This window comes from Lampetra planeri, chromosome 73 (genome assembly GCF_965212315.1).
Source record: "Lampetra planeri chromosome 73, kcLamPlan1.2.h2, whole genome shotgun sequence".
Classification (NCBI taxonomy): domain Eukaryota; kingdom Metazoa; phylum Chordata; class Hyperoartia; order Petromyzontiformes; family Petromyzontidae; genus Lampetra; species Lampetra planeri.
Genome location: NC_136178.1, coordinates 981,937 through 998,454, shown reverse-complemented (window position 1 = coordinate 998,454; position 16,518 = coordinate 981,937). Strand labels below are relative to the sequence as shown.

Genomic DNA, 16,518 nt, shown 5'->3' with positions numbered 1-16,518 from the left:
GATGACGACGATGATGATGACGATGACGATGACGTTGATGATGACGTTGATGACGTTGATGACGATGATGATGACGTTGATGACGATGATGATGACGATGATGATGACGACGATGATGATGATGACGACGATGATGATGATTGTGATGATGACGATGGTGATGACGTTGATGATGACGTTGATGACGATGATGATGACGATGATAACGATGATGATGACGATGATAACGATGACGATGATGATGAAATTGATGATGACGACGATGATGACGACGTTGATGACGATGATAATGATGACGATGATGATGACGATGATAACGACGATGATGATGACGATGATGATGATGACGATGATGATGACGATGATAATGATGATGACGACGATGATAACGATGACGATGATGATGGCAGCTGACGGAGGCCACTGCCTCCTTGCTTGTCGCCGTGTCTGTGTCGGCAGTCGGGAGGAGCAAGTTGCTGGTGGTGCTGGTGGTGGTGCTGGTGGTGGTGGTTGTGGTGGTGGTGGTTGTGGTGGTGGTGGTTGTGTTGGTGGTGGTGGTGCTGGTAGTGCTGGTGGTGGTTGTGGTGGTGGTGGTGGTGGTTGTGGTGGTGGTGGTTGTGGTGGTGGTGGTGGTGCTGGTGGTGGTTGTGGTGGTGGTTGTGCTGGTGGTGGTGGTGAGGCCGTCATGGCGTGCTCGGGAGCGGCCCCCGTGGCCGACACGTCGGAGGCCGTGTCGCTGTGCCCCGAGCTGGGACTCTTCCTGAAGCCCGTGGGGCGCATCGTGGTGGTGGTGTCACTGCCGCACCTCAAGACGCCCGGGCAGGTCATCTCCAACTGGGAGGTGTGTCTGTGTGTGTGTGTGTGTCTCTGTGTGTGTCTGTGTGTCTTTGTGTGTGTATCTGTGTGTGTGTGTGTATCTGTGTGTGTGTGTGTGTCTCTCTGTGTGTGTCTGTGTGTGTGTGTGTGTGTCTGTGTGTGTGTCTGTGTCTGGTGGTGGTGTCACTGCCGCACCTCAAGACGCCCGGGCAGGTCATCTCCAACTGGGAGGTGGGTCTCTCTGTGTGTGTGTCTGTGTGTGTGTGTGTGTCTGTGTGTGTCTGTGGGTGTGTGTCTGTGTGTGTGTCTGTGTGTGTGGGTGTGTGTCTGTGTGTGTGTCTGTGTGTGCGTGTCTGTGTGTCTGTGGGTGTGTGTGTCTGTGTGTCTGTGTATCTGTGTGCGTGTCTGTGTGTCTGTGGGTGTGTCTGTGTGTGTGTGTCTGTGTGTGTGTGTGTGTCTGTGTGTGTGTCTGTGTGTGTGTCTGTGTGTGTGTGTGTATCTGTCGGTGTGTGTCTGGTGGTCGTGTCACTGCCTCACCTCAAGACGCCCGGCCAGGTCATCTCCAACTGGGAGGTGAGTGTGTGTGTCTGTGTGTGTCTCTGTGTGTGTGTGGGTGTGTGTGTGTGTGTCTCTGTGTGTGTGTGTGTGTCTGTGTGTGTGTCTGTGTGTGTGTGTCTGCGTGCGTGTCTAAGTGTGTCTGAGTGTGTGTGTGTCTCTCCGTGTGTAGGTGATGGAGAGGCTGAAGGCGATGGCTCTGCCCGACGACTTCTCGGTGCTGCGCGTCGCCAAGAGCTCGCTGGAAGTGCTGCGCTTCGAGGGCGAGGTGGAGACTCGCGCCGCCGTCCACGCACTCGCCTCGCGCATCGACGGCAAGAACATCAAGCTCAGCGGCTTCACAGAGACGCTCAAGGTGCACACACACACAGACACAGACACACACACAGACACACACACAGACACACAGAGACACACAGACACACACATACACGCACTCGCCTCGCGCATCGACGGCAAGAACATCAAGCTCAGCGGATTCACAGAGATACTCAGGGTGCCTACAGCTACACAGACACACACACACAGACACACACACACAAACTCACACACACAGACACACACACAGACACACACACACAGACACACACACAGACACACACACAGACACACAGACACACACACAAACTCACACACACACAGACACACACACACACACAGACACACACACACAGACACATAGACAGACACATACATACACACACACAGACACACACACATACACACACACACACACACAGACACACACCTACACACACACACCTACACACACACACCCCCACACACTCACCCCCACACACACCCTACCACACACACCCTACCACACACACCCCCACACACACCCTACCACACACACCCCCACACTCACCCCTACCCCCACACACACCCCTACACCACCACACACCCCCACACACATCCCCACACTCACCCCTACACACACACACAGCCCCACACACACACCCCCACACACACACCCCCACACACACACCCCCACACACACACCCCCACACACACCCCTACACCCCCACACACACCCCCACACACACTCCCACACACACAGCCCCACACACACCCCCACACATCCCTACACCCCCACACACCCCTACACCCCCACACACCTACACACACCTACACACACACCTACACACACCCCTACACACACCCCCACACTCACCCCTACAGCCCTATACTCACCCCTACACACACACCCCCACACACACCCACACTCACCCCCACACACACCCCCACACTCACCCCTTCACCCCCACACACTCACCCCTTCACCCCCACACACTCACCTCCACATACCCACACACACCCCCCCACCACGTCCCTTCCCCCCCCCCCACCCAGGTGCGAGCGTCCGCTGCGAGGGACGACTTCCCGACGCGTCCCGACTGGGAGTCGTTCTTCCGCGGGGCGAGCGACATGGACGAGCGGGTGGCGGGCGAGCGCCCAGACACACTCCACCTGCAGGGGCTGCCCTGCCGCTGGTTCGCAGAGCCCGGCGCTGCCGACCGTGAGTCCACCAACACCACCATCAACAACAACACCAACACCACCACCAACACCAACAACACCAACAACACCACCAACAACAACACCAACATCACCACCAACACCAACAACACCACCAACAACAACACCACCACCACCAACAACACCAACACCCCCACCACCAACACCACCAACACCAACAACACCACCAACAACACCACCAACAACAACACCGTCACCACCAACGTCACCACTACCAACACCACCAACAACACCAACACCACCACCAATACCAACACCATCAACACCACCAACACCACGACCGACACCACCACCATCATCACCAACACCACCACCGTCACCACCGTCACCACCGCCGTCACCACCACCGTCACCACCAACACCACCACCGTCACCACCACCGTCACCACCACCAACACCACCACCGTCACCAACAACACCAACACCACCACCACCATCACCACCACCACCACCACCGTCACCACCACGACCGTCACTATCGTCACCACCACCGTCACCACCACTACCACCACCAACAACACCAACAACACCACCACCGTCACCACCACCACCACCGTCACCACCGTCACCACCACCAACACCACCACCACCACCAACACCACCACCAACACCGCCGTCACCACCACCACCACAGCCACCACCACCGTCACCACCGTCACCAGCATCGTCACCACCACCACCACCACCGTCACCACCACCGTCACCACCAACACCAACGTCGTCACCGTCACCACCACCTTCGTCACCACCGTCACCACCGTCACCACCACCACCGCCATGAGCGGTGAGTGGGTGAGTGGGTGAGTGAGTGAGTGGGTGAGTGAGTGAGTGTCTCTCTCTCTCTCTGCGTGTAGCAGACCGCCCTAGTGAGGCTGTGCTGCGCCGTGCGCTCTCCGTGTTCGGGGCGGTGAGTGAGTGGGTGCGTGAGTGAGTGAGTGAGTGGGTGGGTGAGTGGGTGAGTGAGTGAGTGAGTGGGTGAGTGAGTGGGTGAGTGGGTGGGTGGGTGAGTGAGTGGGTGAGTGAGTGGGTGGGTGAGTGAGTGGGTGGGTGAGTGAGTGGGTGGGTGAGTGAGTGGGTTAGTGAGTGGGTTAGTGAGTGGGTGAGTGAGTGAGTGAGTGGGTGAGTGAGCGTCTCTCTCTCTCTGTGTGTAGCTGACCGCCCGAGTGAGGCTATCCTGCGCCGGGCGCTCTCCGTGTTCGGGGCGGTGCGAGCCGCGGACGTGCCGTGCCTGGACCCGCACCGCGAGGAGGTGGAGCGGCGCCTCTCCGGCAAGGAGTTCCACTCCTTCGGGTACGGCGGGAGACTTCACTTCCAGGTGCCCGCTCGCTCGCCCGCTCACTCACTCACTCACACTCACCCACTCACTCACACTCACCCACCCGCTCGCTCACGCACTCGCTCACTCACTCACTCGCTCACTCACTCACTCTCTCACACGCTCGCTCACCCGCTCACTCACTCGCTCACTCACTCGCCCGCTCACGCACTCACTCGCTCACTCACTCACTCACTCGCGCACCCACTCACTCACTCACTCGCGCACCCACTCACTCACTCGCTCGCTCACCCGCTCACTCGCACTCACCCGCTCACGCACCCACCCACACTCACGCACTCACTCGCTTACGCACACACTCGCCCACCCGCTCACGCACTCACTCACACTCACCCACCCACTCACGCACTCACTCACACTCACCCACCCACTCATGCACTCACCCACACTCACCCACTCACCCGCTCACACTCACGCACTCACTCACACTCACCCGCCCGCTCACACTCACTCACTCACGCACTCACACTCACCCGCTCACTCACACTCACTCACTCACACTCTCCCGCCCGCTCACTCACACTCACCCACCCACTCACGCACTCGCTCGCACGCTCGCTCACTCACCCACCCACCCGCTCACTCACACTCACCCACCCGCTCACTCACTCACGCTCGCTCACCCGCTCACTCACACTCACCCACCCTTTCACTCACCCACCCACTCACTGACAATCATCCACTCACTCACTCACAACCACCCACCCACTCATAATCACCCGCTCACTCACCCACCCACCCGCCCGCTCACTCACTCACCTACTCACCCACTCACTCCCCAGCTCGCTCACCCAATCGCGCACTCGCACGGTCACCCACCCATCCACCAACTCACTCACTCGCTCACTCACACTTCTTTACACTCACGGGGTTGCGTGCGTTTGCCGCGTGCGTGCTTGCAGGCGTACGTCCAGTACGAGCAGTACTGCGACTTTGAGCGAGCGATGGGCGCCCTGCGCGGCGTGAAGCTCATGCACACGGCGGGAGGCAAGGCCCTGGCCTGCAACATCAAGGTGAGCACGGGGGGCAGCCGGGAACCTCCTCAGCCGGTAAACTCCTCAGCCGGTAAACTCATCATCATCGTGATGATGATGAGAGAGAGACACAGACTCCACAGATACAGCAGCAGCAGGCATCGTCAGCGTCGGGATCGAACCCACGACTTCCTGCAGACCAGGCGAGGTTGTTAACATCCCCTTGATGGTGATGATGATGAGAGAGAGACGCAGACTCCACATAGACCTCCTGTGTACCAGGCGAGGTAGTCAACATCTCCTAGCCACCGTGATGATGATGATGAGAGACGCAGACTCCACAGATACAGCAGCAGCAGCAGGCTTCGTCAGGGTCGGGATCTAACCCACGACCTCCTGCAGACCAGGCGAGGTAGTTAACATCTCCTAGCCACCGTGATGGTGATAAGAGAGAGACGCAGACTCCAAATATACAGCAGCAGCAGGCATCGTTAGGGTCGGGATTGAACCCACGACCTCCTGTGTACCAGGCGAGGTAGTCAACATCTCTCAGGGTCTGGGATTGAACCCACGACCTCCTGTGTAACAGGCGAGGTAGTCAACATCTCTCAGGGTCTGGGATGGAACCAACGACCTCCTGTGTACCAGGCGAGGTAGTCAACATTTCTCAGTGTCTGGGATTGAACCCACAACCTCCTGTGTACCAGGCGAGGTAGTCAACATCTCTCAGTGTCTGGGATTGAACCCACGACCTCCTGTGTACCAGGCGAGGTAGTCAACATCTCTCAGGTTTTGGGATTGAACCCACGACCTCCTGTGTACCAGGCGAGGTAGTCAACATCTCTCAGGGTCTGGGATTGAACCCACGACCTCCTGTGTACCAGGCGAGGTAGTCAGCATCTCTCAGGGTCTGGGATTGAACCCACGACCTCCTGTGTACCAGGCGAGGTAGTCAACATCTCTCAGGGTCTGGGATCTAACCCACGACTTCCTGTGTACCACGCGAGATAGTTAACATCTCTTAGCCACCGTGATGATGATGAGAGAGAGACACAGATTCCACAGATACAGCAGCAGCAGCAGGCATCGTCAGGGTCGGGATCTAACCCACGACTTCCTGTAGACCAGGCGAGGTTGTCAACATCTCCTAGCCACTGTGATGATGACGAGAGAGACGCAGACTCCACATATACGGCAACAGCAGCAGCAGGCATCGTCAGGGTCGGGGTCGAACCCACGACCTCCTGTAGACCAGGCGAGGTAGTCAACATCTCCTAGCCACCGTGATGGTGATAAGAGAGAAGCAGACTACAAATATTCAGCAGCAGCAGCAGTTATCGTCAGGGTTGGGATTAAACCCACGACCTCCTGTGTACCAGGCGAGGTAGTCAACATCTCTCAGTGTATGGGATTGAACCCACAACCTCCTGTGTACCAGGCGAGGTAGTCAACATCTCTCAGTGTGTGGGATTGAACCCACGACCTCCTGTGTACCAGGCGAGGTAGTCAACATCTCTCAGTGTGTGGGATTGAACCCACGACCTCCTGTTTACCAGGCGAGGTAGTCAACATCTCTCAGTATCTGGGATTGAACCCACGACCTCCTGCGTACCAGGCGAGGTAGTCAACATCTCTCCGGGTCTGGGATTGAACCCACGACCTCCTGTGTACCAGGCGAGGTAGTCAACATCTCCTAGGGGGTGGAGTTTGACCCCTGGAAGTGAAACTCCCCCCCCCGCCCCCCCCCCCCCCGCCAGGTGACCTTTGACACGACGAAGCACCTGAGTGACGTCAGTGTGCGCCGCCGCGAGTCGGAGCGGCAGAAGATCCGCGAAGCGGAGCGGCAGCGGCAGGCGGAGCGGCTGCGGCTGCTGCAGCAGGAGCAGGAGAGCGCACAGCAGGAGAGGTGGGTAGCAACAACAACAACAACACCAACAACAACACTGACACTAACAACAACACCAACAACAACAACACCACCACCAACACCACCAACACCACCACCATCACCACCACCAACACCACCAACACCATCACCACCATCACCACCAATACCACCAACACCACCAACATCACCAACACCACCACCAACATCACCAACACCACCACCAACACCAACACCACCAACACCACCAACACCACCACCACCAACAACACCACCACCACCAACACCATCAACACCACCAACACCACCGCAGCCACCAACATCACCACCGACACCACCACTGTCACCACCGCCACTACCTCCACTACCACCAACACCACCGACACCAACAACACCAACACCACCAACAACACCACCAACACTACCAACACCACCAACACCAACAACACCACCACCACCAACATCACCACCAACACCACCAACACCACCACCACCAACACCACCACCACCAACACCACCAACACCACCAACACCACCACCGCAGCCACCAACACCACTGCCACCACCACCACTGTCACCAACACTGCGACCACCACTGCCGCCACCACCACCACTACTGTCACCACTGCCACTACCTCCACCACCACCACCACTGTCACTGCCACCAAAATCGCCACCGTCGTGACAACGCTGATGGTGATGACACTGACGACGATAGTGACGACGATGACGACGTGGACCGGACACCCCCAGGTAACGATCGACCCCTCCCCCCCCCCCCCCCCCCGCAGCTTGCGCCGAGTAGCGGAGGAGCGTCTGCGCCGCGAGCGCCGTGAGCAGCGTGAGCGCGACCGCCGCCAGCGCCAGCTGCTGCGCACGCAGCGCCGCGGGCTGCGCCGCGAGCGCCGGCGGCAGCAGCAGCAGCAGCGCGGACTCCTGCTGCGCGTGAAGCGGGAGGAGCGCCAGCTGCTGCTGGCCCAGCGGCGCCTTCACGCCGTGCGCCTGCTGCGCCACCTGCTGGGACGCGCGCAGGTGGGGGGCCACTCAGTCACTCAGTCAGTCAGTCACTCAGTCACTTAGTCAGTCACTCGGCCACTCACTCAGTCAGTCAGTCAGCCACTCACTCAATCACTCACTCAGTCACTCAGTCAGTCAGTCACTCAGTCACTCACTCAGTCAGTCACTCAGTCACTCACTCAGTCACTCAGTCAGTCAGTCAGTCAGCCACTCACTCAGCCACTCACTCAGCCACTCACTCACTCAGTCACTCAGTCAGTCAGTCACTCACTTAGTCAGTCACTCGGCCACTCACTTACTCAGCCACTCACTCACTCAGCCACTCACCCACTCACTCAGCCACTCACTCAGCCACTCACTCACTCAGCCACTCAGTCAGTCACTCAGTCACTCACTCAGCCACTCACTCACTCACTCAGCCACTAACTCACTCAGCCACTCACTCACTCACTAGGCCACTCAGTCACTCAGCCAGCCATTCAGTCACTCAGTCAGTCAGTCAGCCACTCACTCACTCGGCCACTCACTCAGTCACTCACTCACTCACTCAGCCACTCGCTCACTCACCCGCTCACTCACCCGCTCACTCAACTGCCCAATGAACCGCTCACTCAACTTGTCAACTGCTCGCTCAACCACTCAACTGCTCCCCCAATCGCTAACTTAATTATCCACTCAACCACTCAACTGCTCCCCCAATCTCTAACTTAATTATCCACTCAACCACTGAACTGCTCCCCCAATCGCTAACTTAATTATCCACTCAACCACTCAACTGCTCCCCCATTCGCTAACTTAATTATCCACTCAACCACTCAACTGCTCCCCCAATCGCTAACTTAATTATCCACTCAACCATTCAACTGCTCCCCCAATCGCTCACTTAATTATCCACTGAACTGCTCCCCCAATCGCTCACTTAATTATCCACTCAACCACTGAACTGCTCCCCCAATCGCTCACTTAATTATCCACTCAACCACTCAACTGTTCCCCCAATCGCTAACTTAATTATCCACTCAACCACTGAACTGCTCCCCCAATCGCTCACTTAATTATCCACTCAACCACTCAACTGCTCCCCCAATCGCTAACTTAATTATCCACTCAACCACTCAACTGCTCCCCAAATCGCTAACTTAATTATCCACTCAACCACTCAACTGCTCCCCCAATCGCTCACTTAATTATCCACTCAACTGCTCCCCCAATCGCTCACTTAATTATCCACTCAACCGCTCAACTGCTCCCCCAATCGCTCACTTAATTATCCACTCAACCACTCAACTGCTCCCCCAATCGCTAACTTAATTATCCACTCAACCACTCAACTGCTCCTCCAATCGCTCACTTAATTATCCACTCAACTGCTCCCCCAATCGCTCACTTAATTATCCACTCAACCACTCAACTGCTCCCCCAATAGCTAACTTAATTATCCACTCAACCACTGAACTGCTCCCCCAATCGCTAACTTAATTATCCACTCAACCACTGAACTGCTCCCCCAATCACTAACTTAATTATCCACTCAACCACTCAACTGCTCCCTCAATCGCTCACTTAATTATCCACTCAACCACTCAACTGCTCCCCCAATCGCTAACTTAGTTATCCACTCAACCACTCAACTGCTCCCCCAATCGCTAACTTAATTATCCACTCAACTACTCAACTGCTCCCCCAATCGCTAACTTAATTATCCACTCAACCACTCAACTGCTCCCCCAATCGCTCACTTAATTATCCACTCAACCACTCAACTGCTCCCTCAATCGCTAACTTAATTATCCACTCAACCACTCAACTGCTCCCCCAATCGCTCACTTAATTATCCACTCAACCACTCAACTGCTCCCTCAATCGCTAACTTAATTATCCACTCAACCACTCAACTGCTCCCCCAATCACTAACTTAATTATCCACTCAACCACTCAACTGCTCCCCCAATCGCTAACTTAATTATCCACTCAACCACTCAACTGCTCCCCCCCACTCCCCCCCCCTGCCCCACCCCCCACCCCCGCCCCCCCCCCACCCCCCCCCCACCCCCCCCCTCCCCCCCTAGGTGGAGCTGCAGCGTCGCGACGAGGAGCAGCGGCAGCACGAGGCCCACGAGCGCCGCCTCCTGGCGCTGGCGGAGGAGCGCCGTTGCCAAGGCGACGAGCTGCGTCGCCGGGAGCGACGCCTGCGCCGCCGCCTCCTCCGTGCCCTGGAGCGGCGCCGCCTCCTCGACGACGAGCGCCGTTTCCGTGACGATGAGCGCCGGCGGGAGGAGAAGCGCCGCGGCCTGGTGGCCACGAGGCTCCGGTCGGCCGTGGTGCCCCGCGGGGGCGGGGGGGGAGGCGCTCCGGCGGGGGGCGGGGCCGGGGGGGGTGGGGGGGGGCGAGATGGGGTCGTCGTCGCCGGGGTCGTCGCCGGGGTCGTCGCCGGGGCCGCCGCCGCCGCCGCCACGGCGACGGTCATCGGGGAGGAAGAGGAGGCGGTCGCCGGGCCGGTTTCTAGGGCGGTCGCCGGGGAGGTGGGCCGATCGCCGTGGCGACAGGAGGTGACGGAGCGGGGGGGGCGGGGGGGAGGCGGGGGGGGTGGCGGGGGGGGGGGTTGACGTAGCGTCGTTGTCGTCGTGGTGACGCGACGGGAAGTTGTGGTGCCCGTCGCCGCGGGTGACGTGGGTTGTCGTGACTTTTAATAAAGTGGAAACATTCTGAGGGGCGCCGAGTTGTCGTCGTGCTTCACCAACCCACGCGGTGCCGAGATAACTGGCTGATGCACCACCTGTGCCCCCTACTGTGCCAACTTGCTGTGCTTTAGCCACCCGGCGCTCCGCTCGTTGTTGTGAGCGTCGCTCCTCCTCCCTCCGTTGTTGCTGGAGGGCGACTGCCTCCAACTGCCCAGTAGCGTCCTTCACGAGCCTCCTCCACAGAGGCCGATCTTGACACCGCTAGTACCAGTCATCGGCAAGTCCACTCAGCTCCACGTCCTCCTGTACCACATCACTCCATCTCTTCTCTAGCCCGTGCCACTGACCCATCACCCATCACTCCATCTCTTCTCTAGCCTGTGCCACTCACCCACTCACACATGACTCCATCTCTTCTCTAGCCTGTACCACATCACTCCATCTCTTCTCTAGCCTGTACCACATCACTCCATCTCTTCTCTAGCCTGTGCCACATCACTCCATCTCTGCTCTAGCCTGTACCACTTCACTCCATCTCTTCTCTAGCCTGTACCACATCACTCCATCTCTTCTCTAGCCTGTACCACATCACTCCATCTCGTCTCTAGCCTGTGCCACATGACTCCATCTCTTCTCCAGTCCGTGCCACGCCTATTCTTGGGTCTCCCGGTAAAGTCACGTAGATGGGTTCAAAGAAAACAAAAATCCACGACGTTTCTATAGCAACACAAGCAATCGTCATCAGGAGAAAAAACGAGCGGGAAAGCTGCAGGATGTTTTAAAGGTTTGAAATGTGTGTAGCCCAAGGGTCATAAGCGACGTGGGCAGGCCTAGTGATGTTCAAGTGAGAGATTAGCATGTCAATGTAAGAGATTAGCATGTCAATGTAAGAGAGTAGCATGTCAATGTAAGAGATTAGCATGTCAATGTAAGGTCGTGAGACGTTTAACCTGTTAATGTAAAACCAGAGAGTCGAAAATAACGATGAATTCCCTCATCAAAACTCTGCACCACAGAGCTCCATGTATTTGTGACCGTCACCACCTAGCCAGTGAACTGGAGCACGTACACCAAGCCCTCAAGATGAATGGATATTCAGACTACACAATCCGTAAAGCCAACACCCCAACCCTTGACGAACCATCTGAGGACCCAATCAAAACCATCACCTTGCCATACATAGCAGGAGTCACCAAAATTATTTCCAAAATCACGAGCAAACAACATCCAGGTTCGGTTTAACACGGTGCATACTATTCGTGATCTGATCCCATCTGTGAAGGATGTGATCCCTGACATGCAATACCCCGGCGTCTACAAACTAAGCCGTGTCTGCGGCAGTAGTTACATTGGGGGAACTAAGCGACATGTATCGGTACCGAGTTCGTGAACACAAGGCGGATCTGAAACACGGCAAGACCAATACCTCGGCCGTGGCTGATCATTACCTTAATCTGGCTGGCTTACATGAAATAGATTTCTCCAAGACGAAGGTACTTTGCAAGCCGACTGGCTATCAACAAAGATTTGTTCGTGAAGCCATCCATATGTATAGACACAGACACTTTCAACCGAGATGATGGGTACATACTGAGCAATCATTGGAAGGATGTAATTAACCAGTTTAAGTCATAACTGGCTGTGATGTTTCCATTCTGCCGATGTTAGCAGTTACATTAACAGGTTAAATGTCTTTACATTAACAGGTTAAATGTCATTACATTAACAGGTTAAATGTCTTCACATTAACAGGTTAAATGTCTTTACATTAACAGGTTAATTGTCTTTACATTAACAGGTTAAATGTCTTTGCATTAACAGGTTAAATGTCTTTACACTAACAGGTTAATTGTATTTACATTAACAGGTTAAATGTCTTTACATTAACAGGTTAATTGTATTTACATTAACAGGTTAAATGTCTTTACATTAACAGGTTAAATGTCTTTACATTAACAGGTTAAATGTCTTCGCATTAACAGGTTAAATGTCTTCGCATTAACAGGTTAAATGTCTTTACATTAACAGGTTAAATGTCTTCACATTAACAGGTTAAATGTCTTTGCATTAACAGGTTAAATGTCTTCACATTAACAGGTTAAATGTCTTTACATTAACAGGTTAATTGTCTTTACATTAACAGGTTAAATGTCTTTGCATTAACAGGTTAAATGTCTTTACACTAATAGGTTAATTGTATTTACATTAACAGGTTAAATGTCTTTACATTAACAGGTTAATTGTATTTACATTAACAGGTTAAATGTCTTTACATTAACAGGTTAAATGTCTTTACATTAACAGGTTAAATGTCTTTACATTAACAGGTTAAATGTCTTTACATTAACAGGTTAAATGTCTTCACATTAACTGGTTAAATGTCTTTACATTAACAGGTTAAATGTCTTTACATTAACAGGTTAAATGTCTTTGCATTAACAGGTTAAATGTCTTTACATTAACAGGTTAAATGTCTTCACATTAACAGGTTAAATGTCTTTACATTAACAGGTTAAATGTCTTTACATTAACAGGTTAAATGTCTTTACACTAACAGGTTAAATGTCTTTACATTAACAGGTTAAATGTCTTTACACTAACAGGTTAAATGTCTTTACATTAACAGGTTAAATGTCTTTACATTAACAGGTTAAGTGTCTTTACATTAACAGGTTAAATGTCTTTACATTAACAGGTTAAATGTCTTTACATTAACAGGTTAAATGTCTTTACATTAACAGGTTAAATGTCTTCACATTAACTGGTTAAATGTCTTTACATTAACAGGTTAAATGTCTTTACATTAACTGGTTAAATGTCTTTACATTAACAGGTTAAATGCCTCACGACCTTACATTGACATGCTAATCTCTTACATTGACATGCTAATCTCTTACATTGACATGCTAATCTCTCACTTTAACATAACTAGGCCTGCCCACGTCGCTTATGACCCTTGGGCTACACACATTTCAAACCTTTAGAACATCCTGCCTCAGCAGCTTTCCCGATCATTTTTCTCCTGATGACGATTGCTTGTATTGCGATCGAAACGTTGTAGATTTTTAGCTTTTTGTTATTTTATTTGAACCCATCTACGTGACTTTACGGGAAGACCCAAGAATATGAATTCCTGCAGTCACAAAGCTTTAAGTCAAAATGCCGCGTCCGTTTAGCCCCCTCTATCCGGGCCAAACAAAAGCTGCTTAGGCATGCGGTGGCTGGGCATGCGGGCTACATGGCCCAGCCAACGCAGCCTTGCTCGCCGGAGAAGCTCACCGATGGGACTTTGCCCAGATCTTTCAAGGATTTGTGAGCTCACACAATCCAGCCTGGTTAAACCCAGGATGGATCGTAGGCAGGCCAGCCTGAATGTTTCTAACCGGCGAAGATGCTCCATTTGGGGGGTCCACGTTTCACAAGCGTTGAGAAGGGAGGAATGACTGTGGCCGAGAAGACTTGAAGCTTCGTGCGGAGCGACAGACCAGGTAGCTTCCACACAGCGTTACGCAGCCGATGAAAAGATAATGCCGCTCAACTGAATCGGAAGGGGTGACTACCCCTTCAGGTGACTTCTTCCTCCAATTTTTGAGGCACCGCAGCCTCAGCAGGGTCATCCCCACCTTGCCCCATGATGTTTTCCAGGTTGAGGGATTTCCCCTCCCCCAAGATCTCACAGAAATGCTCAAATCTAAAAACTTGTTCCTGGGGGTCGGAGATTGGATCACATTTCTTTCCCCTAATGATGGTAATAGGTGTGGCCCTGCAAGTTACTTTTTTGATGAAACTGAAACTAAAGAGTGATTTGTGATCGCGAGCTACTGAGGCAGACTCCATCTCGGCAACCCGCGACCACCACTCATCCTTGCAGCGCCTCACGGCTCTCCGAATCTCCAGCGAAGGCTCATTCTGCAGCGTGGGATGCTGTAGCCGATGAGAGTGGGCCTGTCGCTTTTTCTCAACTAACCTAAACACCTCCTCTGTCAGCCAGGGTCTCTGGGGAGGTATGGACCGCGTACCCCAAGCAGCCAATGCAGCTGCATGAGCCACAGGCCTAAACCTCGCCCATTTCTCCTCGACATCGGGAGGAGTGGGGGACGATGTCCATCCCAGCCGCAAGCGACGATGGAATTCATCTTATTGGTTCTTTCGGTAAAGTCACGTAGAAGGGAAGTAATAAAATAATACAAAATAAAACATGATTCAGACGCTGTCTTTCCGACAGACCTGTTCTTCACCTGAGGACGGCTGCTTGCGTTGTGGCCGAAACGTCGTGAGAATTATTTTATTATGTTTTATTTTATTATTTCCATTCTACGTGACTTTACCGAAAGAACCAAGAAGATGAATCCCTGCAGTCACGAAAGCTTTAAATCGAAATTTGCTTTAAACACTTTTGGAGCTTCAAGGATCGATCTGGATTCGAATGAACGGCGGAGATTAAACATCAGCATCCACGACGCTAAGATAAAGGAAACCCGCGATGTTTTAAAAGACCTTATTAATGCCACCTGCTGCCTAGCCAAACAGGAATTAGCATATTCTTAGGTTTTTTTCGGTAAAGTCACGTAGGTAAAAAAATTAAAATTAATTAAAGTAAAATAAAATAAAAATCACGACGTTTCGGAGGCAACACAAGCCTCCGTTTTCAGGTGGAACCATCATAGCACGATAGCTGTATCAAGTGATACAGCTATCAAGTGATACAGCTGTCAAGTGATACAGCTATCAAGTGATACATCAAGTGATACATCAAGTGATAGCTGTATCAAGTGATACAATCATCAAGTGATACAGCTATCAAGTGATACAGCTATCAAGTGATACAGCTATCAAGTGATAGCTGTATCAAGTGATACAACAAGTGATACAGCAATCGTGCTGTGACGGTTGTGTTGCCTCCGAAACGTCGTGATTTTTGTTTTATTTTTATTTTACTTTTATTGATTTAATTTTTTTACCTACGTGACTTTACCGAAAAAACCTAAGAATATGAATCCTTGCAGTCACGAAAGCTTCAAATCTAGAAGGAATCAGCATGTCGTGGTGACGATGAGAGTGCGAGCTCTTATCATCATCGTGGCCACGATGTGGAGGAGCTATTAAATGTTTTTGCTGAGAAAGATGAGAAGTTAGCGAGACATTTGGAGACATCCACTGTGTTTTCTGGCTTCTCAAACGGAACTCAGAACGATTTAATCGAAGCAGTCGGTGACGTCATTAGAAACTACAGGCAGTCCTCGACTTGCGACGGAGATCCGTTACGACGACCCCATCATCGCAAGTCGAAAATATCGCAAGTCAAAGATGGCCTATAGCCTACTCAGAGTCTTACAGAATGGTGATTATTGAGCAAAACAGAGCAATTTACAGTATAAACTATACACTGTATTTATTAATTACAATACTGTATTGTACAGTAAAATGTAAAGTAAAAAAAACAAGATAAATTCTTAGACTACCTATGTGAACTGCAATTTAATCGAAAGTTTTTTCAGGAAACAATCCTATCTGCTATAAACACTTTTAACATGCATTGAACGTATCGTATCGTGGTCACCCTAAAATGAAATCGCTGAAGCTACGTATCATAGTGTAGTGTATAGTGTAGTGTATAGTGTAGTGTACAGGGTAGTGTATAGTGTAGTGTAGTGTGTAGTGTAATAATGTAGTGTGTAGTGTACAGTGTAGTGTAGTGTATAGTGTATAATGTAG

At 52.5% G+C, this 16,518-nt stretch overlaps 1 protein-coding gene across 1 annotated transcript; it reads left to right on the top strand.

Annotated features, from left to right (window-relative positions):
- The first annotated feature begins 973 nt into the window (after positions 1 to 973).
- AKAP17A (A-kinase anchoring protein 17A) lies at positions 974 to 14,733 on the top strand. The gene is made up of 9 exons (XM_078620610.1): positions 974 to 1,047; positions 1,544 to 1,726; positions 2,725 to 2,890; positions 4,062 to 4,225; positions 5,149 to 5,259; positions 6,978 to 7,126; positions 7,897 to 8,137; positions 10,192 to 10,671; positions 14,701 to 14,733. Exons 2-9 carry the CDS (start codon positions 1,547 to 1,549, stop codon positions 14,731 to 14,733), a joined length of 1,524 nt encoding a protein of 507 aa, XP_078476736.1. The 5' UTR covers positions 974 to 1,047; positions 1,544 to 1,546.
- Positions 14,734 to 16,518: the final 1,785 nt, after the last annotated feature.

What these genes read in the sequence shown, in the direction of transcription:
- AKAP17A (XM_078620610.1), top strand. Translation starts at nt 1,547, where the DNA reads ATGGAGAGGCTGAAGGCGATGGCTCTGCCCGACGACTTCTCGGTGCTG. An exon ending in GAGAGCGCACAGCAGGAGAG is followed by an intron (nt 7,127 to 7,896) that starts GTGGGTAGCAAC and finishes CCCCCCCCGCAG; the next exon opens with CTTGCGCCGAGTAGCGGAGG. An exon ending in GATCGCCGTGGCGACAGGAG is followed by an intron (nt 10,672 to 14,700) that starts GTGACGGAGCGG and finishes CCGAATCTCCAG; the next exon opens with CGAAGGCTCATTCTGCAGCG.